We start from the raw sequence: 23211 nt of genomic DNA on the forward strand, positions 1-23211 counted from the left end.
GTGACCGGCCTGCGGTGCCCGGCGGGCGATGAAACCAACATTGGGTCCTGCTTAGGCACTGCCTACGGCACCGCTGCCGAGGCGGCGGCGGCGGGCTGTGACAACACCACAGTGGCGGGCGTGCGCTGCTTTGCATACGACTGTGAGTGGGGGCAGGGGTCAATGCGGTCGCGTGTTCCGCGCCCGGGGTTGTGTGCGCCGGTGCGTGTTCTTGGTTTGCCCCGGGGCCGCTTGTGCGGTGTGGGTGGTCCTCACACTTCGGTCCTGACCACGCCACAGACCTGACGCCGCCGGGCTCGCCGCCGCTGCCCCTGCGCCTGGTCAGCAGCGGCAACCAGACCGCACTGGACGCCGCCGCCCGGGCCGGGCTGGTGGCGGCGGGGCGGGTGGAGGTGCAGTGGGGCGGCGTGTGGGGCGGCGTGTGCAGCAGCAACAACTACGGGCAGTGGAACTGGTGGCGTGACCAGCACGCCCAGGTGGTGTGCCGGCAGCTCGGTTACCCGGCGGATGGGCACGCGTACACGGTTGGAACCGTAAACCCGCTGCTACCAGCCTCGGCGCCTGCGGACCAGCCCCAGTTCATTAACTACCTGCAATGCAACGGCACGGAGCCGGGGCTGGGGGCGTGCCGCGGCAGGGCAACCAACGGCACGTCGTCCACGTGTGGTCCAGACCTGGCTGTTCAGGTGGCGTGCTACAGCCAACCGCGTAAGTGGGGGCTAGCCCGCTGGCATGCCTGCTGTGGGCAGTTGGCCGTTGACTCTTGGCCATGTGCCGGAGCTGGCAGAAGCGAGTGTGCATGCAATGGCGTGTGTGGGAGGACTACAAGTTCGTCTTGTTACAATACCGGAACACAAGAGTGCACGAGATTTGTACGCATGGGCAACAACAAAACCGTGGCCAGAACGTACAGCAGGCATTTGGCCGCTAGTCATTCACTTGCCCGTCTCTGATCGATGCCTGCGTTGCACCCATGTGCCATTCCCATTGCAGGACTGCTGGTGCTGATGGGTCAGGAGTCGGGACTGTCTGTACAGCTGCCGAACAACAGTGTTCCGGGGTTGGGTTACGGCGAGACTCAGGGCCGGGGCGAGTTGTTAGTTCAGTACAATCGGCCCCCGGTTGCCGTGTGTGACCGGGGTTGGGATGACGCAGCCGCAACCGTATTCTGTCGGCAGATGTCGTACGGGGGTTCCCGAGGCCGGCTGCAGTATGGATTGTCGATCCGAGGTTCGTACTTTGGCAGTACGGCCGCCGCCACTACATGGGTAGCGGATGTGCGGTGCCCGGCGGGAGATGAAACCAACATGGGGTACTGTCTGGGCACCGTTTACAACAGCAGTGCTGAGGCGGCGGCGACGGGCTGCGACAACACCACAGTGGCAGGCGTGCGCTGCTTTGTATACGACTGTGAGTCATGGGTTTACAGCATGGCGTTTCAGGGGTTGCGTGACGCCGTTCCATCGTAGGGGCCGCTCATGCAGCTTGGCAGTCGTAACATTTCGTACCATGACTTGCTTCCTATCTTCTGCTCTCACACCATGTGTCCCCACCGCTGCAGACCTGACGCCGCCGGGCTCGCCGCCGCTGCCCCTGCGCCTGGTCAGCAGCGGCAACCAGACCGCACTGGACGCCGCCGCCCGGGCCGGGCTGGTGGCGGCGGGGCGGCTGGAGGTGCAGTGGGGCGGCGTGTGGGGCGGCGTGTGCAGCACCACACGAACCGGCACATGGGATTGGTGGGCTGACCAGCATGCGCAGGTGGTGTGCCGGCAGCTGGGGTATGCGGATGGACACGCGTACCGGGTGGGGTCGCGCAATGCACTGATCCCGGGCCCACCGCCCGCGGACCAGCCCCAGTTCATCACCTTCGCCCAATGCAACGGCAGCGAGCCGGGTCTGGGGGCGTGCCGCGGCGTGCCAATCAACGGCTCGGCCCCACCGGGCGCCTGCAACAGCCCTGACTTCGCCGTTCACGTGGCCTGCTACAGCCAGCCTCGTGAGTGCGGGGTGGCCGGACGTGGGACGTCCCGAGCTTGGGGAATGCAACACGCGTTGCATGTATGGCGCAGCAACTGGGGCACATACAGCGGCGCGCCGCCTGTGCAGATTGATGTCGCCACATTTACGCTTTGACCGTCCGCTTCAGGGATCCTGGCGCAAGGGGAACAAGGGTCAACACCGCTCCGTGATCTACTCTTGGCTGATGTTTGCCGTTTGCCGTATCTCACCTGTTATCCGCGCACACATGCAGGTCTCCAACCACAGCTGCTGCCGGGCCCCGCTGTCGCCGCCTACCTGGGGGCCCTGCAGCTGAGCAACAGCTCCACGCCGCCCAACAACTACGGCGCGGCGCAGGGGCGGCCGGAGCTGCGCCTGCGTGACGGCCGGCTGGTCGCCCTGTGCGACCGGGGCTTTGACGACGCCGCCGCCACCTCGGCCTGCCGGTACGTAACAGCGAGTGGCATGTACGGCTGGCCGTACGGAGTGTCGATCCGCGGTTCGTACTTTGGCAGTACGGCCGGCGCCGCCGCGTGGATTGCGGACCTGCGGTGCCCGGCGGGGGATGAGGCCAACATTGGCGCCTGTCTAGGCACCGTTTACAACAGCAGTGCCGAGGCGGCGGCGGCGGGCTGTGACAACACCACAAACGCCGGCGTGCGCTGCTTTGCGCAAGACTGTGAGTCATGGGCTTGCACTGGCATCGACGTTCTATCTCGTAAGAGCTTTCGTACTATACTACTAGTGCTTGCGAGTCAGGCAACTTCTGGCGGCATTGCTCTGCGCGCTTTGGATCTCTCCTTCCCGACTCTCGAAATCCCGAGCATCTTGCCTCACTTGTCCGCCCTCGCTGCCACAGACCTGACGCCGCCGGGCTCGCCGCCGCTGCCCCTGCGCCTGGTCAGCAGCGGCAACCAGACCGCACTGGACGCTGCCGCCCGGGCCGGGCTGGTGGCGGCGGGGCGGCTGGAGGTGCAGTGGGGCGGCGTGTGGGGCGGCGTGTGCAGCAGCCCGGGTTCCACATTTTCTAACTGGTGGCGTGACACGCACGCCCAGGTCGTGTGCCGGCAGCTGGGGTACCCTGATGGTCACGCCTTTGTGGTTGGCACCAACACATCTTCTCTACTCCCGGACCCACCGCCCGCGGACCAGCCCCAGTTCATCACCTACGTCCAATGCAACGGCAGCGAGCCGGGCCTGGGGGCGTGCCGCGGCCTGCCAATCAACGGCACGTACTCGTCATGCGGCCCCGCCAATGCGGTCAGCGTGGCGTGCTACAGCCAGCCTCGTGAGTTTCCATGCATCGCCTCCGCTCCCGCCACAACCCTCTAGCCGCGTCCATCCAGCCCGTCTGCAATGCCCACTTGCAAATTGCAAGGTCCGAAACACGCCTGTGCGCCCCCTTGTCCTTGTGCAGCAGCAACCCAACAACATTGTCATCGTGTCATGTCACATATACACACACACACACACACTCTCTCTCTCTTCCCGGCCATGCACACGCAGGCCTGGTCGCGCAAGTCCTGGCCGCCGCCAACCTCACCGGCGCCCGGCCCGCCAACCCGCTCCTGATCGCCGTGCTCCTGAACGACAGCACCGCGGCAGGCGGTTACGGGCTGCGGCAAGGGCAGGCGGTGGTGAGCTTCACCAACGGCCGGCGGGTGAGCGTGTGCGACCGGGGCTGGACCGATGATGCGGCGACGCTCTTTTGCCGGCAGTACTACCGTCCAAGCACGGATGCGCAGGCGCGTGTCGGCCAGGTGTATGGCCAGGCGGTCCGGGGTTCGTACTTTGGATCGGATCCGACCAGACCAGCGCTGGTTGCGGATCTGCGCTGTCCCGCGGGGGATGAGACGAATCTGGTCTGGTGTCTGGGAACGCTGTTTGCCAGCGATGCCGAGGCGGCGGCGGGCGGCTGTGGCGCAGCCGACACGGCCGGGGTCCGGTGCTTCAACTTTGACTGTGAGTGCGGGCATTGCGGGGGGCTGTGACAAGGACGCGGCGGGCTGTGAAAGGCTATCGTGCGTGGGCGGGTGTCTGGGTAACTTGGACATGGTTGGCGCGTGTGTGTTTGTGTGCATGCATGTTTGCGTGTGTGTTTGTGTGTGTGTGTGTGTGTGTTTGCACTTGTGGCACTTCCCGCACGAGTTCCTGCCCAGTTGAGTTCTGCCTCGCGGCCGTCTCCTGCTGACGTCACTCTCGTATCCCCCGTACTGTTTATATGCAGCCATCCTCCCTCCCAAGGCACCGCCGCTGCCCACGCGCCTCGTGGAGCTCAACACGAGCTACAGGGGCAGTGCCGGTGGAGGTGGTGGCGGTGGCGGTGGCGCTGGAAAAGATGGCGGTGGAAGGGGTGGCGCTGGCGGTGGCGGTGGCGGTGGCAGTGGTGGTGGTGGAGCGACGGTCCTTGGGCGGGTGGAGGTGCAGTGGGCGGGCGTGTGGGGTGGCGTGTGCAGCAGCCGTGCTTACCCAGATCAGGCGTGGTGGAATAACGCCACCGCTCGCGTGGCGTGCCGGGCTGCCGGGTACTGGGGGGGCGCCGCCTTCCAGCCCCCCTCCCCCGAGCAGCTACTGCCGCCGAATGTGCCAGACGCGGCGCAGCAGCGGCTGCTACAGCCGCAGTGGCTGCGCTACGCGCAGTGCAGCGGGGAGGAGGAGTCCTTGGGTTCGTGCCGGGGGCCGCCGCTCAACTCCACGGGCATTGCGGGGTCTAACTCAAGCACGGCGTGCACGGGCGCAGATGCCGTGTTTGCGATCTGCTCCCTGACGCCGCCCGCGGCTGAGCAGCCGCTTCCCATGCGGCCGCCATCGCCGCCGCCGCCAACTCCCACACCTCGGACTCCCTCGCAGCCTGCAATTGGCGCGGATGGCGGCGGTGGCAGCCTCGACGCCGCGCCGCCGCCGCCGCCTCGGCCGCCGCTGCCATCTTCAGAGGTCCTGCAAAACAGCACTGGCGGTGTGTTTGCAACGTCAGCGGCTGAGGACTATCCCGAGTTGGTGTTAGACGTGCCGCAGACGCTGCCCAACCTCTACCCCGCCACGACGCTTGCACTGCTGGGTCCCAGTCTGGCGCTGCTGCTGAGCCCGCAGCAGCAGGTGGTGGCGGCGGCGACACGGTACGGCGGCGGCAGGGCGGCGGTGTTCGGCGCTGAGAAAATGGTCACACGCTGTTGCAGCAGTGGCAGTAGCACTGGGGTGATGACCGACGGCGCCAGTGACCCGGCGATGGACCGGCTGCTCGTGAACGTGGTGCGGTGGGCTGCTACTGCCAGCCGTAACAGGAGTAGCAGCAGTAGCAGCGGGGGCGTGCTGTGCGTCTCGCGGCCTGACTTTGCTACAGCCGCAGCCTACGTGGTGTCACAAGCACCCAGGGTCTTTGACACACATTATGGCAGTAGCAACAGCAGCAGTAGCAGTGGTTGGCTTGAGGTGCCTCTGTGGGCCTTTGCCCGCCCCCTACCACACGACACGGCGCTTGCGAACGGCACGAACGGCACGACCACAGACGCCGTATCCGATGCCGTACTTTTGCCGTTGCCGCGGCCGTACAACTGCTCGGTGTACATCATTGGCACGCACGACACGTTGTACCTGCAGCCGTACATCCAGCGGCGTCTGCTGTCGTACGTGGCGGGCGGTGGTGGTCTGGTGGTGGCGGGTCCGGACCTCATGCCCGCAGCCTTCTACACGGAGGAGGAAGGCAGCAGCACTGCTGCCGTTGCTGCGGCTGCTGTGGGCGTGGGGTCGGGAGGGCAGAGGCGGCGGCTGCAGCAGGCAAGCGGCAGTGGCGGCAGCAGTGGCAGTAGCAATGGCAGTGGCAGTGGTGCCAGTACTGCCAATCGGCCGCAGATTCCACTGGGGAGCTTTGAGGTGCGTGCGCATTCTCACGTTGCGTGGGTTGAGTGTGGCTAGTTAGGCATGATAGCGCCATGCGCGCCGCCTGCCTAAGCCCTGTCGATCCCATCACAATCCACTCTCACGCCCCAACGCTCATTCCCGTGCGCAGGTGAACGCGGTGACGGGTCCTCTGGGTCTGGTGCTGACGGGCTTTGTGTCGGACCCCGGTGGCAACCTCACCCTGGCCAGCCCCAGTGTGGCGCACAACGCCGAGCTGGCGGCGGCGCAGCTGGTGGGATACCTGCAGGGCCGCCTGCCGCTGACCACACCCGACCTGCTCATGCTGCTCGCCACCACCACACGCACGCGCGCGGTGCTGACCAGCCTCGCCAGCGCCGCCGCCGGCGCCGTCAGCAGCAGCACCATGGATGCGGTCGGGCTGGCGCTGGAGAGAGTGGACTCCCTGATCCGACAGATTGACGGCCTTGTCGCCACCGCGCCGGCAAACCTGCTATCCGCCTTCGCCTCACCGCCGCCACCCCCGCCGTCAGTTAGAAGGCCGCCGCCCTCACCGCCGCCGCGGCCCCCACCGCGCCTGCCGCCCGCGCAACCCCTGCCGCAGCCGCCGCGGCGGGAGTCGCCGCTGCCGCCCGCACCATTGCCGCCGGCGCAACCCAGCCCACCATCCCCACTCCCAGACACAGGCACCGGCGGGGGCACACAAGCGCCGCGTCGCGCGCCCTCAGGCCGCAGCCCCTCTGGCGGCAGCGGCCGCAGCCGTGGTGAGACCACTCGGCGGCCGCCACCCCGCATGGTGGTGGTGTCGGGCGACGCGGCAGAGGCAGTCCTGGACGACAGGCAGCAAAGCCAGCAGCAGCCCTAGGCGGGTGCTAGCAGCGGGGCCCCTGTATGCGTGAATGGCGTCATGGCAAACACAATGTGATACCGCGCGTCCGCGCCGGCAAAACACTTGCTCGAATGTTGCACTTTTGTACACTTTCAGCTGGGGGCGGGTACGTACAACTTTACTTATCTCGGCTACCATACATGACCGGGCCCAGATGGTCCCGTGCGTCGTGTCCGTGGCTGTCTGCAGAACTTGCCAGCTCGAAGGGAATGGTTACAATTGGCGTTGGAGCGCGACTGCGTGTGTTTGAATGAATGAGTGGCCAGGGCTGCGTTTGTGAATAAGCCTCAGGGGCACAACCAACAACACGCGCGCCTGGTGCCATCTATCTCTGCTGGCCTAGACGCCAATGAAGTAGTGCCGCTCGAAGCCCACGCACTGCTCCTGCCCATCCATCAGCCAATAAGCATAAGCATATGGCTAGCTGAATAACGGCGGAAGTCATGGGGGCACGTGGATGTGTGTGTATTCATGACTGGTATTGGTCTACTTGTGTGGTCAGGGGTTGTGTGTGGTCTACTGCTGGACGTGTGCACTCAGCTGCACTCAAATGCTAAATTGCTTTCGCTGCATGTGCCACGCGCTTCTTGGGCACATGCAAGTCAGTTCAGTTTGTTCGGAGTGGGTGTTCAGCAGACCGCGGTGTGCGGTACTGCGGGTTCAGGTCATGTATGTAAAGGTGGAGCGTTTCGAGGTTTTGCAAGTGTGTCAAGTGTGTCAGTGAGCTGTATTACACCACCACATAGGTCTAGGGAAGTAGGGAACTAGTGGAGGGCGGAGTCCCAGGCCTGAAATAGCGCACCCCTGCTGTAAAGCGCTGCTGCAGTGCTGCCTTGCCCTGCCTTATCACTTATAATGGGGGCTTGAGTGCGCGGGCACGTCGCGTTCGCTGTTCATGTGGATGCGTGTGCAGCGAGACCGCGGGCAGAAGGGGAGGCAGCATTAGACAGCGATGGCAGGGCGGCGGACACCTAAATAACGGGCGCCTTAAGGTGTGCAGGCTCTTCCGACAGCTTACGGCTGCGGGCTGCAGCACTAGTGCGCCAAGCCGTTGTCAGCCCGACCGATCTCGTCATGCCCCACCCACCAGTAACTTGCCTAGTCCCGCAAAGAGTGCATGGGAGTTCACACCCGGGGTGAATGCAACCCCTGACGGCCTAACCGCACCCATACCTAACATGAGCGTGCTCAAAGCAGGCGCCCGCCACCACTGGGGCTGCTGGGGCCGCATCCCCACCTGGCACTTAGCACACGCACACGGCCTACACGCCCGCCTCACCGAAAAGCCTCAAAGCCGCCCGCCCACCGCCACCTGCCGCCCCGCGGCCCCCGCCACCAGGCCGGAGGCCCCAAACGTCCCCGTCCCCGCCCCCGCCCCTGCAGCCGCTGCCCCACCCGCGCCCCCGCTGTTCTCCATCACATGCGACCTCGCCACCGCCCGCACCAGCGCCAACTGCACGTCCTTGGCGTAGCGCTCCGGCACACCCGCCGCCGCCGCCAGCGCCCCCAGGCCCTTGGGCCCCGGCCCACCGCCCAGCCCGCCGTCCGGCCCCACCGCCCAGGCGGCCCCCGGGGCCGTCGCGCCACCTCGGGCGCACTCGCCGGCCCACGTGAGCAGGTCTTGCATGTCCGCGGAGCTCAGCAGGCGGCCGCCGCCGGCGGTGGCCTCGAGCAGCGGGATGCAGTAGAAGAGGAGGGGCAGGCACAGGCGGCGGGGCGGCGTGCGCCGCCGTGCCATGGACAGCAGCGCAGCACGCCCAGCAGACAGCGCCTCGGTGACCCGGGCGTCCTCCGGCGGTGCCTGCAAAGCAGACGGAAGGGACAGGAGGCAGCGGACGACAGCTTTGAAGAACATACACATGACCAAGGGTCGCATGCGTCCCAGCAGTTGCATAAGAGCATTGTGGGGCTGGAGAGCCAGGCCCTGCAGGCATAACAGGTGTCTCAGACAAGCCACACGAAGAGCATTTGGCACAACAGCCCTGACACAGCACGCTCCTGTGCCCCAGGTCTTGCCCACCCTGCACACCGCAGCGTACCAGCCCCCGCATGCCCATCATGACTCACGTTGCTGTCACGTGCTGCGCCCAGCGCACCCATAGCACGGCTCAGGCGCAGCACGTCCACCAGGAACGCAGCGAGCCCGCGGCCCCCGCTCCCTGCTGTGCTGCTGCCTGTGGCGCCTCCTTCCCCAGCATCCTCTGCCACGCCGCCACTGCTGCCTCCTGGCAGCCACTCCAGCAGGGCCTCCAGCTCATCTCCCCCAGGAAGCTGCAGCGCCCCAGCTCGGTAGCTGGCACCGCCAAGCGAGGCCACCGCTGACCCGCCACTGGCTGCACCCCCTGCTGCCACAGCCCCGCCACCAACCATGCGGGCAATCAGCGCCTCCTCAACCGCGCCACCCACAAGCGCCAGGGCGGCCGCGGTGCGGCGCGGGTCTGAGGCGCGCACCATCCACTGCGCGCCCGCGCCCAGCATGCCGCGCCCCAGTGCATCCACGCCCGCCACACGGCATAGCACAGCCGCAGCCGCCCCCAGCCCCAGCCGGCGGCAGGCGGCCAGTGTCTTCTCCAGCCCCCGTGTGTCACGGCTGTCAACCTGCAGGAGCAAGACGTTGAGGGAGTTGCCAGACAAAACAGGAAACGTTTGTGTGCATGTGTGTGCATGAGCACTTGCATGAAAGTTGGGTTAAAGCGGTTGAAAGCCACCAGGTGTCATGTGAAGCTCCATTTCAGTCCTTTTGGCTCCCGAATCCTCCCTTAGACCCCACTTCATCCCTTGGCGGTTCCCTTTGCGCACCCATCGCCCATCTATCCCTGCCCATCACTCTGCCCGCTGCTGCCCCCTCGCCCTCTCACCGGCAGCGCCTCCATGAGCGCCTCCGCCGCCGCCGCCCCATGGGTCGGGCACCAGGCCAGGTAGCCCAGCGCCAGCGCCCAGCCGCCGCCCAGCACGCCCACCGGCAGCAGACTCTCCGCCCAGGCCAGTCGGAAGTACTCCATCAGGTCGCACCCGCTCACCACCAGCCGCCGGCTCAGCAGCCCGCCGCCGCCGCCGCCCCCGGCCGCGGCGGCGCCGCCGCCGGCGGGCACAATGGCGCCGCCTGCGGCGCTGCCGCCACCTCCGGCGGCTGCGCCGCCTGCGGCGACGTATGCTGCGATGAGCTCCAGGCTGTGCGCCATGAGCCAGGCGGAGGCCACGCCCGAGTTGGACAGCACGGTCACCACGCCCGCCACGTCCGCCTCACACAGCGCCTGTGTTGGTGTGCGGCCGTGGTGGTTGGGGCGGCGGCAGCGGCGGCGGTTGTGGTAGCAATTTTCCAGCTCCCCCTCTTCACAACAGCTCCCTCTCTGCAAACCGTTCCCCACGCCGCCTCCCCGGGCAATTCCTTGCATCGTCTCTCATGCCCAGCTCCTGCCCGCTCCCTTCCTCCTCACCCACCTGCAGGAGCTCTGCCAGCAGGTCCAGCAGCCCGCTGGCGCCCTCGCTGCCACGAGCCGCCTGCGCCGCCGCCAGCAGCGCGCCCAGCTGGTTGGCGCTCACCACGCCGCCGCCGCCGTTGCTGCTGCCGCCGCCGCCCACGCCGCCTGCGCCCAGGCCGTCGGGGGCCCGGTGCACCACCTCTGCCGCCGCCGCCTCCAGCCAGTCGGTGGTGGCGGCGCGGAGGGCGGCGGGCTCGCCCAGCAGCACGCCCAGCACGGAGCGCACGCCTGGGGAGTGGGGGGTTACACTCATGATCATTTAAGAAGGGGGGTTGGGGCGAGCCACCTGGGTTCGGGGGCCGGTTTCGGAGGTGCGGGGCCACGGACATTCCGGGTGAGAGAGGGGGCGAATGAATGTGCGTGTGACGGAGAGCCCAGGCAAGAGTGCATTGGCTTCAGGTTTCGTCTGGGGACGCCAACAACCCTGCCCCGGGCACGGCATGACAGGGCGCCAAGGAGACGCGGCACCAGCCCAATCCCACTCCTGCCAGGGGCCGCGGGCTCACCCTCCGCGGTGCGCTTGCTGGCTGCCGCCGCCGCCGCGAACAGCTGCTCCGCCGCCGCGATGTCGCCCGCCTCGCGCCGCCACACCGCCCGGGCCGCGCCGAACTCCGCCAGGCTGCCGTAGGCGCGCGCGGCGGCGTCCCGGCGGTGCTGCTGGTGCTGGTGCTGCTGCGGCTGGCCCTGTCCGGCGCCTCCGGCTGCTGCTGCGGCTCCGGAGGAGGAGGAGGGCGCGAGGCGGGGCAGGCGCTTGAGCAGCACGTGCAGGCAGTCCAGCAGCTCCAGCTGGGGGAGTGGCGGGGGGAGGTCAGGCGTGACTAGTTTAGGTGAAGGCGATCTCGAAAACGGCGCAGCGTTGGGGGTTACATTCATATTGTGGTACGGGGCAGGGGCAGGGGTAGGGTGGCTGGGCAATCAGGTCCCACGCCTTACGGAAGGGCCCGAGTGGTGGGCGGGACCGATGCAAACACGCGGCACCCTCCCTAGTCCCTACCCCCATCCTTTCGATTCCCCCGCCATTAACCTGCGACCCCCTAGCTACAGCGGCAGCGGCTTCGGCTACTGTTGCTGCTGTTGCTGCTGTTGCTGCTGCTACTGTTGCGACTGTCCTCCTGCCCCTGCTCACCTGCGCCCTGAGCCCCGGCTGCTGAAGCGCCCCCGCGCCCGCGGCCCCGCCCAGAGCCGCCCGCTTGGCATCGTGGCAGTCTGCGGGGGGCGGCAGCGCGCGTTGGAGGGCAGGTGCGTGGGTGGGTGGGGTGCAGACTGAAGGCGGGTGGGTTGGGGGCGACAGCACGCGCACGTGCGTTCACACATACACACACCCATGGACCACGGTGCGAGGTCCGCGGCACGGGGGTGTGGGGGCGCCTCTCGGTCTCAGTGTCAGGCACTAGGTGCTGCCGAACACTGCACACACACACCTCCTCTCAGCCGCGGCACGTAGAGCCCACGCACTCGCTCTGCATGCCGCACCGCCCACCCACCCACCCACCCACCCACCCACCCACCCACCCACCCACCCACCCACCCACTCCCACCCACCCACCCACACCCACCCATTACCAGCCAGCCCCACCCACCCAGCAGCTCCAGCGCCTGGCCGGTCCGCCCCAGCGCCACCAGCCGCCGCAGCAGCGGCCAGTAGTCGGGCGCGGCGTCGGCGGCGGCGCCATCGGCCTTGAGCTCCTGAGGGCGGGGGGGGGGGGGAAGAGGCGGGGGGTTGGGGGTTGGGGGAGGAGGAGGAGCAGGTTGTTTAGCGTGCGGAGCATGGATACATCCGGGTGCATCGCGGGGTCAGGCCGAATGGCCACCCGAGGCGTTCCAGGCTTCTCGCGGGTAAGTACGACTATCTGAATGGGTAAGTAACTCCGGCGCCGTCGTTGGGCGCTCTTTCGTTTCGTTTCTTAACACACGCCCACACGCCCTCACCTCCAGCCGGCCGCCCAGTGTGGGCTGCCCCGTCAGCGCCGCCAGCGCGTCGCCGTGCACTGCCAGCCACGACACAAAATCCTGCGGGGTGGTGGCGGTGGTGTGTGTGTGCAAGTGCGCAAGTTATGGGCCCTGTTGTCTGCACACGGGTTGCAGCACCAGGCGCAACGCAACTGGCTGGTTGCCGGGGCTCCCAGTGTGTTTCCACACCAGCCCCCCCCCTGACTGCCCCCGCTCTCCTTGAGGGAGACCCCCTGCATCCCCCCTGCCCTCCTACCCCCTCGCCTCCCCCGTGCCCCTGCCCCCCTTGCATCCCCCCGCCCCTCCGTGCCCCCTCCTGCATCCCTCACCTCCCCCAGGTTGCCGTCGTTGCGCGGGGCGTCCACGAAGAACAGCTCCAGCAGCTGCCACAGCGCCGCCTCCAGAGCCGATAGCCCGCCGTCCTCCGCCTCGCCGCCGCCTCCTGCATGTCGCCGCCGCCATGCCGCAAGCGCATGGAGCAGTTGTGGGCGCAGCGCCAACAAGGGAGGTGCCGTTCACGGGGTTGCGGCAGCTCCCAAGCTATGAGGTGTACGATGCAGCAGTACGACCGCGCCTGGAGCCGTGGCCCAGCCCGCCCAACCCCACCCCCCGCCCCCCACCCCCACCCCCCGTACGGCCCACCTGCGCCTGCGTCCCTCAGGCTGAGCAGCCTCTCGCGCACGGCGCGCGCGTAGGCGGCCACACGGGCCAGGTGCGCGTCGTCCCGCGTGCCTGTGTGTGTGTGTGTGTGTGTGTGTGTGTGTGTGTGTGTGTGTGTGTGTGTGTGTGTGTGTGTGTGTGTGTGTGTGTGTGTGTGTGTGTGTGTGTTTTGCAGGGGTTGGGGAGGTGGTTAGGAGGGTTGGGCGGCAATCCAATAGACATTGGGTAGCCGGTCGCCAGCGCCCCAGCGCCCATGCCGAGGTGGGCGGCATCCCGGCTGCCCCCCCCCGCCCCCCCCTGCGGCAGCTGCTGCAACTGCCTCGTGCCCGCCACGTGCCCATACACGCGCCGGCCAGGCCCCCGACCCCCTTCCCCGCCAGACCGCCAGCCCTTTCCAGAGGCGACAATGTCTGGATGTCTGGAGAGCGCAACCCTTGCAGACCGCCTCCCCTCTCCCTCTCCCTCTCCCTCTCCCCACCCCCTTCCCTCCCCTCCGCCCCCTCTCACCCGCCAGCCTGCTGCGCTGCACCTCGGCGTACTGCTCCGCCGTGCCGAAGGCGATGATGCGGTTGGAGGCGGACACCTGGCCCCTGCGCGCGTGTGTTGTTAAAGGATGCGTGTTCGTGGTTTGTGTGTTGACCGCCACACCGCGTGCGTGTGCGTGCGGTTAGAGTACCAGAGCTGGGAAGATGTGAGGGCGCGTAGTGGGCATACGGGCGTGTAATGAAGCGTACGCGACCGGGGGTCGCCGGGGGTCGCGGGCGGCAAGCGTGCCCGCCAAAGGCCGTTGCCGGCTGCTCACCACGACAGCTGCGTGGCGTGGCCACCCTCTCCGCCCTCCTGAGTGCTAGGGTCCTGAACGTCCATCAGTCGCAGCTCCGAGCCCAGGCCCCAGCTGAAGTGCAGCCGCGAGCCCGGCGCCACTGGCACCGAGGTCGTCGGGCCGTCCGCGCTCATTGTGGCAGCTGTGGCTTAACGAAAGTCACAGGTGATAACTGCGGCTAATTCATAATTTGGTCTAGGGTCCGGCAAAGCTGTACTTCGATCTCGCGCGCTCTGCACTCCAGTGAGTTGTATCGTCTTTCAAAACTATGTAATTAAAGGTGTGATATAAGTAACAACAGTAAACTGCTTGGGCTCCAATTCCGCCGCGCTTGCCCGGGATGGAGGACAGGGCTCGATTGCTTCTCTGCGCCTGTCTGTGCCTGTCTGCCCCGCTTCCTCTGCGTGTGCCTCGCCAACACAAATCGCAATTATCTACCTAGATGTACTACCTAGTATAGCCAAATCGCTCAAAGCAGACGCAGCATCTACATCCCGTTGTTCGCCGTGCAGCTGACCGTCCAGCTGCCGGCGCGCATCAACAGGAACCGCAAAGATGGTGAACGCAGCCCTGCGGGCTGCGCTGGAGAGCCTGCGGGTCGAGTACTCGGCCCTCGGCGATGCCAGCCCGGTGCAGGGGCTTTCCCTCGAGGAGGGAGGCGTCGGCTTCAGCGTCGTCACGCGGAAAGGCGCGGCGCCTGTGTCGGTAAACATCTGCTTCACGGAGATTGAGGCCTACCCGCAGTGCGGAGCCCTGGTTTTCGGCCCCGACGCGCTCGCGCCGCTGAGCGAGCGTTTCCAGGACCGCGGCGAGCTGCGCGCCGTGGTCGCCGAGGTGTGTGTGCGGCCATGACGCGCTCTCGGCGGTCGCTCGGGGGCAAGAGGGGCGCAACAGGGGGCTCTTGAGGGCTCGTAGCGGGGCGGGGGCGCGCGCGCGCCGGCGGCACGTGGCCGGTGCAGGGGAGGGGTGCCAGACCGGCCGCGGTAGCCGTGGGCGCCTGTGGGCCGGCAACCCGGCGCCGCGGCCCGCGGCTTGGGTTGAATGGGTGGAGTGGATGCGTGCGCTTAAATGGAGACAATAATTTGGCGTGAGCTTCTTTCATACCTCACACCACACAAACACGCTCCCGGGGCCAACACCTGCGCGCCTCCCAACCTCCGCAGGTCCTCAAGCGCCTCGGCTGTGACCCCGCGCCCGGAGCCGCCGGCGGCGGCGGCGGCGCCCGCCCCGGCGGCAACAGCAACAGGCGCAGCTCTGCCGGCGCCGGCGGCGGCGTCGCCGCCATGGAGGAAGACGGCGGCGACGCGGGCACGGACCGGATGGAGGTTGGCTCGGACGGCGGCGGCACGGCCGGCCGCTCCGATAAAGGCGGCGGCGATGACGACGACGACGATGACAATTGGGATAATGTGCCCAGTGGCAGTGACGACGAGAATGATGGCGCGGGCGGTGGCGGCGGCGGCAGCGATGGCTACGCGTATGAGCAGGAGGAGGAGGACCGGGAGGAGGAGGAGGCGGACGATGACGCCGACGACGATGATGGCGGCGGCAGCTCGGATGATGAGGAGCGCGACATGATCATCCTGTGCTCCATGAGCGTGGGCAGGTGGGTGCGTGGGGGGGTGGGTGTTGGGGGGTGGGGGAGGAGGGTGGGGTGGGGTGGGGTGGGGTGAGGAGCAGGCGTGTACGTGTGTTGATGTGTACGTGGTACGTTTGGTGTACGGTAGCCAGCACCATGGAGGGAGTGCGAGTGTGGGTGGTGGTGTGGGTGGTAGTGTGGGTTGCGGTGTTGGTTGCGGTGTGAAGGGCGGTGTGAAGGGCGGTGTGGCGACGGGACAGGAGCACCGGGCAGGTGCAGTAGGGAGCGGAGAGGAGTGGGCGGGTTGGAGGGCTGCTGCGGCGCCGCATGCTCCCCAGGCGTACGGGTTGGCCCGGGGGCGCCGTCACGCAGGCACGGTGACGCACACACCGACACGCACACGCACCCTGACACCCGCACCCGCACCCCGGCACCCTGGCACCCCGGCACCTGCCCTGCAGGTGGGAGCGGCATGAGGCGGCGCTGGAGGCGGCGGCGGCGGCGGCCGCAGCGGAGGCGGCGGCGGCCCGGTCATTCCCGGCGGCGCAGCAGCAGCAGCAGCCGGACAAGCCGGTGCTGTCGTCCAAGCACGGTGCGTGCGGTGGCGCGGCGGGGTCTGGTCTGGTCTGGTCTGGTCTGGCGGCTTGGGTTTGGGTTGGTTTGGGGTCGGGTTTGGGTTTGTTGAGTTTGGGTTGGGCGTGCATCGTGCCGCGGGTGTGTGCAGCAGTTGAGTGCGGCAGTCACAAGCCGCCGCGGCGCCCTCCCGCCCTCACACCAACACAGAAGACATTGTCCTTTCCCTCCTCTCTCGCTCTCGCTGCAAGCTCACAGCAGTAGACGCCCAACCGCAACCGCACCTTCACCCCTCCCCTCCCTCTCCCCACACCCTTCTGCTCCCCCTCTTCCCCCCGCCTCCCTCTTGCAGGCGTGGCTGCCCAGCGGCAGATCTTCAACCCGCGCGAGGCGTTCGCCATGCTGAGCAGGGAGCTGCAGGTAGGGCGGGTGGGAGGGGATGTGGGGTGGGGCGGGTTGGCGCTGTGTGTTTGTGTTTGTGGGGGAAGGGTTTTGCTGTCCATGATGGCCCCCGCTCGTTACCACAGCTTGCAGGTTTTACGGGCGCCCCCATCAGCCCGCACCTCCCACACCCGGCAACCTGTACGGCAGTTTCCAAGCCGCCTCCTCGCCCGCGCACGCACGAACGCATACACACACGCTGCCTCCCTCCTCCCTCCCCCTACCCTACGCCTGCTGCCTACTTCGCTACAAGTCTCTGCACCAATCTTTGCAATCCCCCCTCCCCTCCTCTCCCCCTCCCCTCCCTCCCCCTCCCCCCCAGGACTGCCTGCGCGGGCGGCACCCCGACTGCTCCGTGGAGACGGGCGGCGACGACGTGTACCACTGGGTGGTGGACCTGGGCAGCTTCAAGGAGGGCGGAGGACTGGCGCGGGTGGGGAGCGGGGCTTGGGGGGGTGCGTGTGGGTTGGGGGTGGGTGGGTTGGGGGTTTTGGGGGGGGGATGAAGAGGGTGAAGAGGGGTGGGAGTGGGGTCAGGGGCAGGAGGAAAGGAGGGGGCTGTTGTGTGTGTCACGGTCTCTGCTTGGGTGGGCAAGGCCTAGACGAGGGCGCGTGCGCATGTGAAGCGCCAGCCCAGCACCGCCGTCGCCTCACTAGTCATGCCGTACCCGCCCCTTCTCCTCCTCACCCCTCAACGCTCCGCCCTCTCCTCCCCTCCTCCTCACCCGTCCTCCCCCTCCTCCTCCCCCTCTGCCCCCCCTACGCCTTCCCTTCTTAATTAATCATGAATGTAACCCCCCCCCCCCCCCACACACACACACACAGGACCTGCGTGAGGTGTCTCGGCGCTACTGCTACTCCACTGTGCGGCTGCGGCTCAAGTTCATGCGCGGCCTGCACCCCTTCTTCCCGCCCAGGTGGGGGGGAGGGCGGGGTTGGCGGGGGTCGTTAGCGAGTAATACGCATCCGAGCGCTACCGAGCTATACGTGATCGCTTTAATGACGTTACTACGAGACGATACGATCAACCTACTTAGCGTAGTTTTAGGACAAAATGGGAGAGCAGCAGCAGCAGCCTTCTGCGGGTCTACGCGCTGGAGCTGGCCGCTGGACTTCACGGACATCGGTAATAACGCGTCTACCATGCGCTACTGTACCTGCCTACGCCTTCACTTCTTAAATGATCATGAATGTAACTCCACACACACACACACACACACACACACACACACACACACACACACACACACACACACACACACACACACACACACACACACACACACACACACACACACACACACACACACACACACACACACACACACACACACGCACCCCCACCCTTCCCTCCATGCGCCCACGCCTCCCCCCCCCCGCAGTGTGGAGGTGGTGTGGCCTCACCTGGCGGGCCCGCTGCTGGGCGCGGTGGCGGGCCACCCCATGCTGGCGCTGGAGAACTGGGACCCCTGGCGGCCCGCCATGGACACCGTGAGGCAGGTCAAGGCATTCCTGGAGGTGCGGCGGGGGCGGAGGAGGCGGCGGGCCGAGGGGAGGGGAGGGGCTGGGGTGGGGTACTCGGGTGGGTTGGGGTGTTTCATTGAGGGTGCGCTGGGCTGCACTGCACTGCGAGCTTGTCGGGGGGAGAGGGCGGGAGGGAGGAGAGGGCGGGTTGTTATTGCATGCGCGCTAACCAGTAAGCAACAAGGGACGCACGGACGCGTATGGGAAGACGAAGTCTACACCCGTAACTCTGACCAGCGCTCGTGGGGGAGAAGGCGGGGGCGACCCGCGTAGACAGCGAGGTTAGGGAGGAATGCCACGCAGGCTCGGGCATTGAACCCTCCTCGCGCCCATACGCCTGCTGTCTACCTCGCTACACTCCTCTGTACCATCTCTTGGCCGCTCATTCGGCAACGACATTGTCAACAGCCTTCAGTGCATCCTGTACGGCTTTTTCAAACCATCTTTGCACCCCCTCCGGTTCTTGGTTTTGGTTTAGTTTGGGCTGGTACTTAACAACCCCCCATCTTTCCTCCTGCCCCCTCAAGGCCCACGCGCGTGTGGACCTTGACAACCCCGCCAACGACATCCGCCGCCACGGCGCCGCCGCCGGCACCTACACGCCGCTGGAGCGCTCGCTGGCGCGGCTGGAGGCGCTGACGGGGCTGGCGCCGCGCTGCGTGGCGGCCAGTGCGGAGGTGGCGGAGCTGTACGCGTGAGTGCGCGGGCCTGTGGGGAGGGAGTGGATGGGGAGGAGGGTGGGGAGGAGGGTGGGTGGGTGGGGAGGAGGGTGTGTGGAGAGGAAGGTGTGGGTGGGGAGCGTGTGTGAAGGAGGGTGTGTGGGTGTGGGTGTGGGCCTTAACGTGTGCATCCCGCCTCCTTCATAACTATGCAACGTCCCACGCGCGTGTCATCGTAATTGTGACTGAGTGTGTTTTGTTATCGTTGTGTGTTTGTTGGACATTTGAAACAATCATTGCCCCCCTGGCCCCTCCACGTCTTTTGCAGCGCACGTGACAACTACGACAAGGACTCGGCCCGACTGCAAGCGCTGCAGGGCTCGGGTGGGGGGCCCGCCGCCGCCGCCGCAGAGGCCGCAGGCAAGAAGAGGGGGCGCAAGGAGGCGGCGGCGGCAGGCGGCGGAGGCGGCGGTGCGGCGGCAACAGCGGGAGCAGCAGCTGGAGCGACAGGGGAGACGGGCGCGGCCGCGGGCGTGGCGGCAGGGGCGGCAGGCGCAGCAGCGGCAGGGGCGGCGGCGGGAGGTGGCGGTGGCGGCGGCGGCGGGCGCGGCGGCGGGCGGGAGGTGGTGTGGGCTCGCGGCACCGGCTATGGCAGCGGCCACAACCGCACAGGTGGGTTTGGGGGGGGGGGGCGTGAGAGGGCACTTGTACGGCGCGTGCCGCTCCATTAGGGTGGCTCTGTAGGTCGGCTCTCACCGGCGAGATTACAGCAAGATTGGCATCCACAACAACCGCTCCATTCCTCCTCCCTCCTCCTCCCCTATCTACAACCCCTCCTCCCCCTCCCTCCTCGCTCCGCCCCCTCCTCCCTCTTCCCTCCTTCTTCCCTCCTCCCCCTCCTCCGGGCCCAGGCGAGCTGTGGGACGCCAAGGCCACCGAGGCGGCACAGCGCGCACGTGACGAGGAGGTGCGTTTGTGTGTGCGTGTATGTGTGCATGTGAGCTGTGTGTGCGTGTGTTGTTGTGTGTATGCTTGTGTGTATGCTTCCCCCTTAAGCGTTTCTTACGGTACGCACCTTGTGCACCACTTCACCACCCTTCCACAAACATGCAACACACATGCAACACGCGCACTTGCCAACAACACGTGCACACACACACACACACACTCTCTCTCTCTCTCTTGCCAACACAGATCCGGCTGTTGCTGGATGTGATGCGGGATGACCTGGTGGCGGAGCTGGGGCCGCGACCCACCGCCGAGGAGGCGGAGGAGGCGGAGGCGGCAGAGGAGAAGCAGAGGCAGCAGCATCAGCAGGCGGCAGAGGAAACGCAGGGGCAGCAGCAGCAAAAGCGGGCGGCCGGAGAGGCGGACGCAGAGGAGGAGGGCGAGGAGGAGGGCGGGAAGCAGAAGCGGGGTCGCGGCAAGAAGGCGGCGGCTGCCGGCGGCGGGGGCGGCGGGCGGCGCGGCGGCAGCAGCAGCCGGCGAGGGCAGGCCAAGGGGCAGCAGCCGGACAAGGAGCAGGAGGGCAAGGCTGAGGAGGAGGGGGCCGCCGCCGCCAATGGCCCCGTTGCAATGGAGGGCGTGGAGGGCGCCGCCGCCGGCACGTCGGCGGGCGCCGCCGCCTCCGCCTCCGCGGCCGCCCCTGCCGGCGAGCCGCCCTCCTCCTGCTCTTCCCCCTCTTCCTCTTCCTCCTGCTCCCCCCGGCTGGGCGAGTCGGGCTGTGCGGCGGTGCTGGCCTCCAGCTGCCTGCTGCCGTACGTGGTGCGCGAGCTGCGCATGGCGTCATTCACAGACATGGGCGGCCGGTGGGTGCCGGGGTGGGTGGGTGGGTCGGCCGGTGGGGGGTAGGGGGGTGGGGTTTGGGGGGGTGCGGGGTGGGCGAGGGGTGGTTATATGCTTGGTCACTTGAAGAGTGAAGGCGCAGGGGGGCGGGGAAAGTTGGGAGGTATGCACGGATGGGCGGGGTGCGTGGAAGATGGAATAATGGGTGGGTGGGTGGGGTGCGGCGATGTGGCGTGGGGTAGATGGCCGTTTCGTTCCTCCCCTTTGTAGTGCCTAGGGCAACCCCCTGGGGCCGTCTAGGAGAACCTCCCAACCCCTCCCCCTATTTCGTGGGCATGTGCACGCAACCCCCTCTTCCACTCCCGCCTCCCTACCTGCCTCCCACATACACACACATACACATACACATACACACACAATCACACACACACGCCCCCCCCCAAACACGCAGCACGCACTACTACACCGCGCTACTGGACCTGGTGCTACAGCTGTGCCGCCCCGGGCTGGTGCAGCTACTGCGAGAGCCGGCCACGCCCGAGGCCATGGCGGCGGCGGCGGCTGTAGCAGCAGCAGCAGCGGGCGGCGACGCCGCTGCTACTGCCGCTGCTGCTGCTACTGCCGCGGAGGGCACGGTGGCGGCGCTGTTCGGGTCGGGTCTGCGCACGGCGGCACGGCTGTACCTCAACGTGAGTAGGACGACGTAGGGAGGGGGGGTTGCCCGTATCCTACGGTAGCACGGAGAAACCAGAGACACGAGGAGCGGGCGTAGCCATCCACGCAATTGGGAGAAAATAGAGTGGGTGTCATGCATGGAGCCCACACCTCCTCCTCGCTCTCTGCCACTCTCTACTTCCTCGTTTCATTGGCATCTCCATATCGCCGCCATCACCATCACCACACGCCATCACCACCGCCACCACTGAATTCCTGCCACAGGTGCTGAAGCCCACGGCGCCCGGCTCGGTGGCGTCGGGCTCGGTGCCCGCCGTCACCGCCGCCCCAGGCGCCGCCACCGCCACTGCCGCCGCCGCCGGCGGCGGCGGCACTTCCTTCTTGAGGTCGCTTGACCGCGGTGCGTGGTTGCGGGCGTGGGGGCTTGGGTGGTCGGGGCGGTTGGAGGAGGCTGGGGGAGGCTGGGCAGGCTGGGAGGGGGTCTGCTGCTGGCATGGAAATCGAAGTGCTGTTACCCACGCCCCGGCCTGCTCCTGGTTCTCTGCTGCTGCCCCCTTCCCCCGGACGTCGGCACTTCATACTTGTGATTTTACGCACTCCCTTCTCCACATGAACTGCTCCCCCACCCCCCCGCCCCTGTAGCGGCGCTGGCTGCTGAGAAGGCCGCCAAGGAGGCCGAGGCCACACAGCACATGGCGCACACCATACTGGCGGTGGGGCAGTGTGTGTGGGGGGGGGGGGAGACGGAATTTGTGTGTGGTGGTGGGGGTGGGGGTGGGAGAGGGTGAGGGGGAGGGGGAGAATGCGGGTGGGAGGATGAGGGAAGGGGGTTTAACGTTGAACCAATCATCGGGGGGGAGGGTGAGGGAAGGCGGGACTTGTACTATGTGTGTGCACGGGGTCGCTCTTCTCCATGCATTCGACGCAACGTGTCGACCAATATTTCCCAGCCGGACCGCATTGCTCCCAGCTGCGCCGCTTTGCTCAGGCGGCTCATTGATTGGCTCCTGCGCTCATGGGCTCATTGCCGCGCGCGCACAGGTCGCCAAGTACGTGGAACGCCACGCCCCGGCCGCACCGCCCCCAGCACCAGCAGGGCCAGGAGCAGGGGCAGGGCCAGGAGCAGGAGCAGGGGCAGGGGCAGGGGCAGGAGCAGCAGGAGCGGCGGCGGGCGACGACGCGGCGGCGGCGGCGGCGGGCGACGCGGAGCGGGCGGCGAGCGGTGCCGGTGCGAGCACGTCAGCGGCGGACGCCAACGCGGCGGCGAATGCGGCGTATGTGTCAGCACTGAAGCCGCTGCAGGTGGGGGCCGGGGGGGGGGGGTTGTAGATACCAGCCCCAAACTGGACCGAACCCAATGCAAAAGGGGGGAATGCACAATGGCCGTGCATGAGGGGCGGCAATGGCAGTGGCAACAGTGGTGGGCTCCCGCTTTCATCCCCTTCCATCATGTCCGCACCCACACCCGTACATCACTAACACGCCAACCAGCCAGCCAACCAACGCGCACATCACGCCCCGTACCACTGTGCCTGGCTGTGTGATCCCACACACGCCCCGAAATCCCACCCACCCACCCCTGTACCGCGTTTCCAAGCATCCTTGCAACCCCCTCCCCCACCCACCCCAAACACACACACACCCAGATGGACGCGGTGCCGGGGCTGACGCGCCACCACCACTATGCCTCCAACGCGCGGGGGGAGCCGGCCAACCCGCGGCCGAGGTCGGTGCGGCTGGCCAAGGAGGTGCGCTGGGGGAGGGGGTGGAGGGGGGGGGGGTCAGGGGGGGCAGGGGGTCGTGCTGCAGGCGGGGTGGGCACGTCTGTGAGGGGGTGAGCGGCTGTGAGGCGGGGCGCAGTCCGGCCACTTGTCCTGATGTACTGCACACCGCACGTGCGGCTGTGGGTTTACTGATCGCCACAGCAGACGCCACTCATTGGTCTCCTTGTGCCCTCCCCAGTGCAGCTTTTCCATCCTTGCAACCCCACCCACATCGTGTTACCCTGCCATTCCACACGCACACACAAACACACGCACCCTTCACACGCCCCCAGGTGGCCTCGCTGGAGTCGCTGCTGCCGCTGTCCGCCGCGGGCTCCGTGTTCGTGAGGGTGAGAGATGAGGGAGGCAGGGGGAGGGAGGGGGAGGGGGAGAGAGCGGGTGAGGGAGGAGGGAGGCAGGGGGAGGGAGGGGGAGGGGGAGAGAGCGGGTGAGGGAGGAGGGAGGCAGTGGGAGGGAGGGGGAGGGGGAGAGAGCGGGTGAGGGAGGAGGGAGGCAGTGGGAGGGAGGGGGAGGGGGAGAGAGCGGGTGAGGGAGG

The 23211-nt window shown here is 67.3% G+C and overlaps 3 protein-coding genes across 3 annotated transcripts in view; 2 read left to right on the top strand and 1 right to left on the bottom strand.

Moving 5' to 3' along the window:
- Positions 1–7567, top strand: part of CHLRE_08g383600v5 (uncharacterized protein) — a 9448-nt gene extending 1881 nt beyond the window's left edge. The window contains exons 4-12 of the mRNA XM_043065322.1: positions 1–142; positions 280–708; positions 994–1410; positions 1562–1996; positions 2252–2677; positions 2858–3286; positions 3505–3960; positions 4226–5868; positions 6005–7567. The exon at positions 1–142 is cut by the window's left edge and continues 260 nt beyond it. Coding sequence (XP_042922323.1) covers positions 1–142; positions 280–708; positions 994–1410; positions 1562–1996; positions 2252–2677; positions 2858–3286; positions 3505–3960; positions 4226–5868; positions 6005–6718 — 5091 coding nt within the window. The 3' untranslated portion in view covers positions 6719–7567. The remainder of the gene's footprint in view (positions 143–279; positions 709–993; positions 1411–1561; positions 1997–2251; positions 2678–2857; positions 3287–3504; positions 3961–4225; positions 5869–6004) is intronic.
- A 116-nt stretch (positions 7568–7683) lies between these two features.
- On the bottom strand, positions 7684–13919 carry CHLRE_08g383650v5 (uncharacterized protein). The gene is made up of 12 exons (XM_043065323.1): positions 13637–13919; positions 13342–13424; positions 12817–12906; positions 12504–12616; positions 12154–12234; positions 11805–11910; positions 11351–11430; positions 10731–11010; positions 10184–10452; positions 9601–9996; positions 8810–9340; positions 7684–8543 (listed from the first exon to the last, which is right to left on the bottom strand). The coding sequence occupies exons 1-12, from the start codon at positions 13789–13791 to the stop codon at positions 8031–8033; spliced, it is 2697 nt and encodes an 898-aa protein (XP_042922324.1). The 5' UTR covers positions 13792–13919; the 3' UTR covers positions 7684–8030.
- Positions 13920–14089: 170 nt separating this feature from the next.
- Positions 14090–23211, top strand: part of CHLRE_08g383702v5 (uncharacterized protein) — a 12722-nt gene continuing 3600 nt past the window's right edge. The window contains exons 1-17 of the mRNA XM_043065324.1: positions 14090–14491; positions 14821–15263; positions 15698–15828; positions 16162–16229; positions 16573–16683; positions 17075–17166; positions 17632–17767; positions 18301–18467; positions 18761–19104; positions 19344–19399; positions 19627–20240; positions 20669–20906; positions 21157–21292; positions 21535–21605; positions 21934–22194; positions 22539–22640; positions 22949–23005. Of these exons, the coding sequence (XP_042922325.1) occupies positions 14213–14491; positions 14821–15263; positions 15698–15828; positions 16162–16229; positions 16573–16683; positions 17075–17166; positions 17632–17767; positions 18301–18467; positions 18761–19104; positions 19344–19399; positions 19627–20240; positions 20669–20906; positions 21157–21292; positions 21535–21605; positions 21934–22194; positions 22539–22640; positions 22949–23005 (3306 nt within the window). The 5' untranslated portion in view covers positions 14090–14212. The remainder of the gene's footprint in view (positions 14492–14820; positions 15264–15697; positions 15829–16161; positions 16230–16572; positions 16684–17074; positions 17167–17631; positions 17768–18300; positions 18468–18760; positions 19105–19343; positions 19400–19626; positions 20241–20668; positions 20907–21156; positions 21293–21534; positions 21606–21933; positions 22195–22538; positions 22641–22948; positions 23006–23211) is intronic.

Source organism: Chlamydomonas reinhardtii, chromosome 8, assembly GCF_000002595.2.
Source record: "Chlamydomonas reinhardtii strain CC-503 cw92 mt+ chromosome 8, whole genome shotgun sequence".
Lineage (NCBI taxonomy): Eukaryota > Viridiplantae > Chlorophyta > Chlorophyceae > Chlamydomonadales > Chlamydomonadaceae > Chlamydomonas > Chlamydomonas reinhardtii.

What these genes read in the sequence shown, in the direction of transcription:
- CHLRE_08g383650v5 (XM_043065323.1), bottom strand. Translation starts at nt 13,791, where the DNA reads ATGAGCGCGGACGGCCCGACGACCTCGGTGCCAGTGGCGCCGGGCTCG. An exon ending in ACGACGGCAACCTGGGGGAG is followed by an intron (nt 12,235 to 12,503) that starts GTGAGGGATGCA and finishes ACCACCCCGCAG; the next exon opens with GATTTTGTGTCGTGGCTGGC. An exon ending in AGCCGGGGCTCAGGGCGCAG is followed by an intron (nt 11,011 to 11,350) that starts GTGAGCAGGGGC and finishes CCACTCCCCCAG; the next exon opens with CTGGAGCTGCTGGACTGCCT.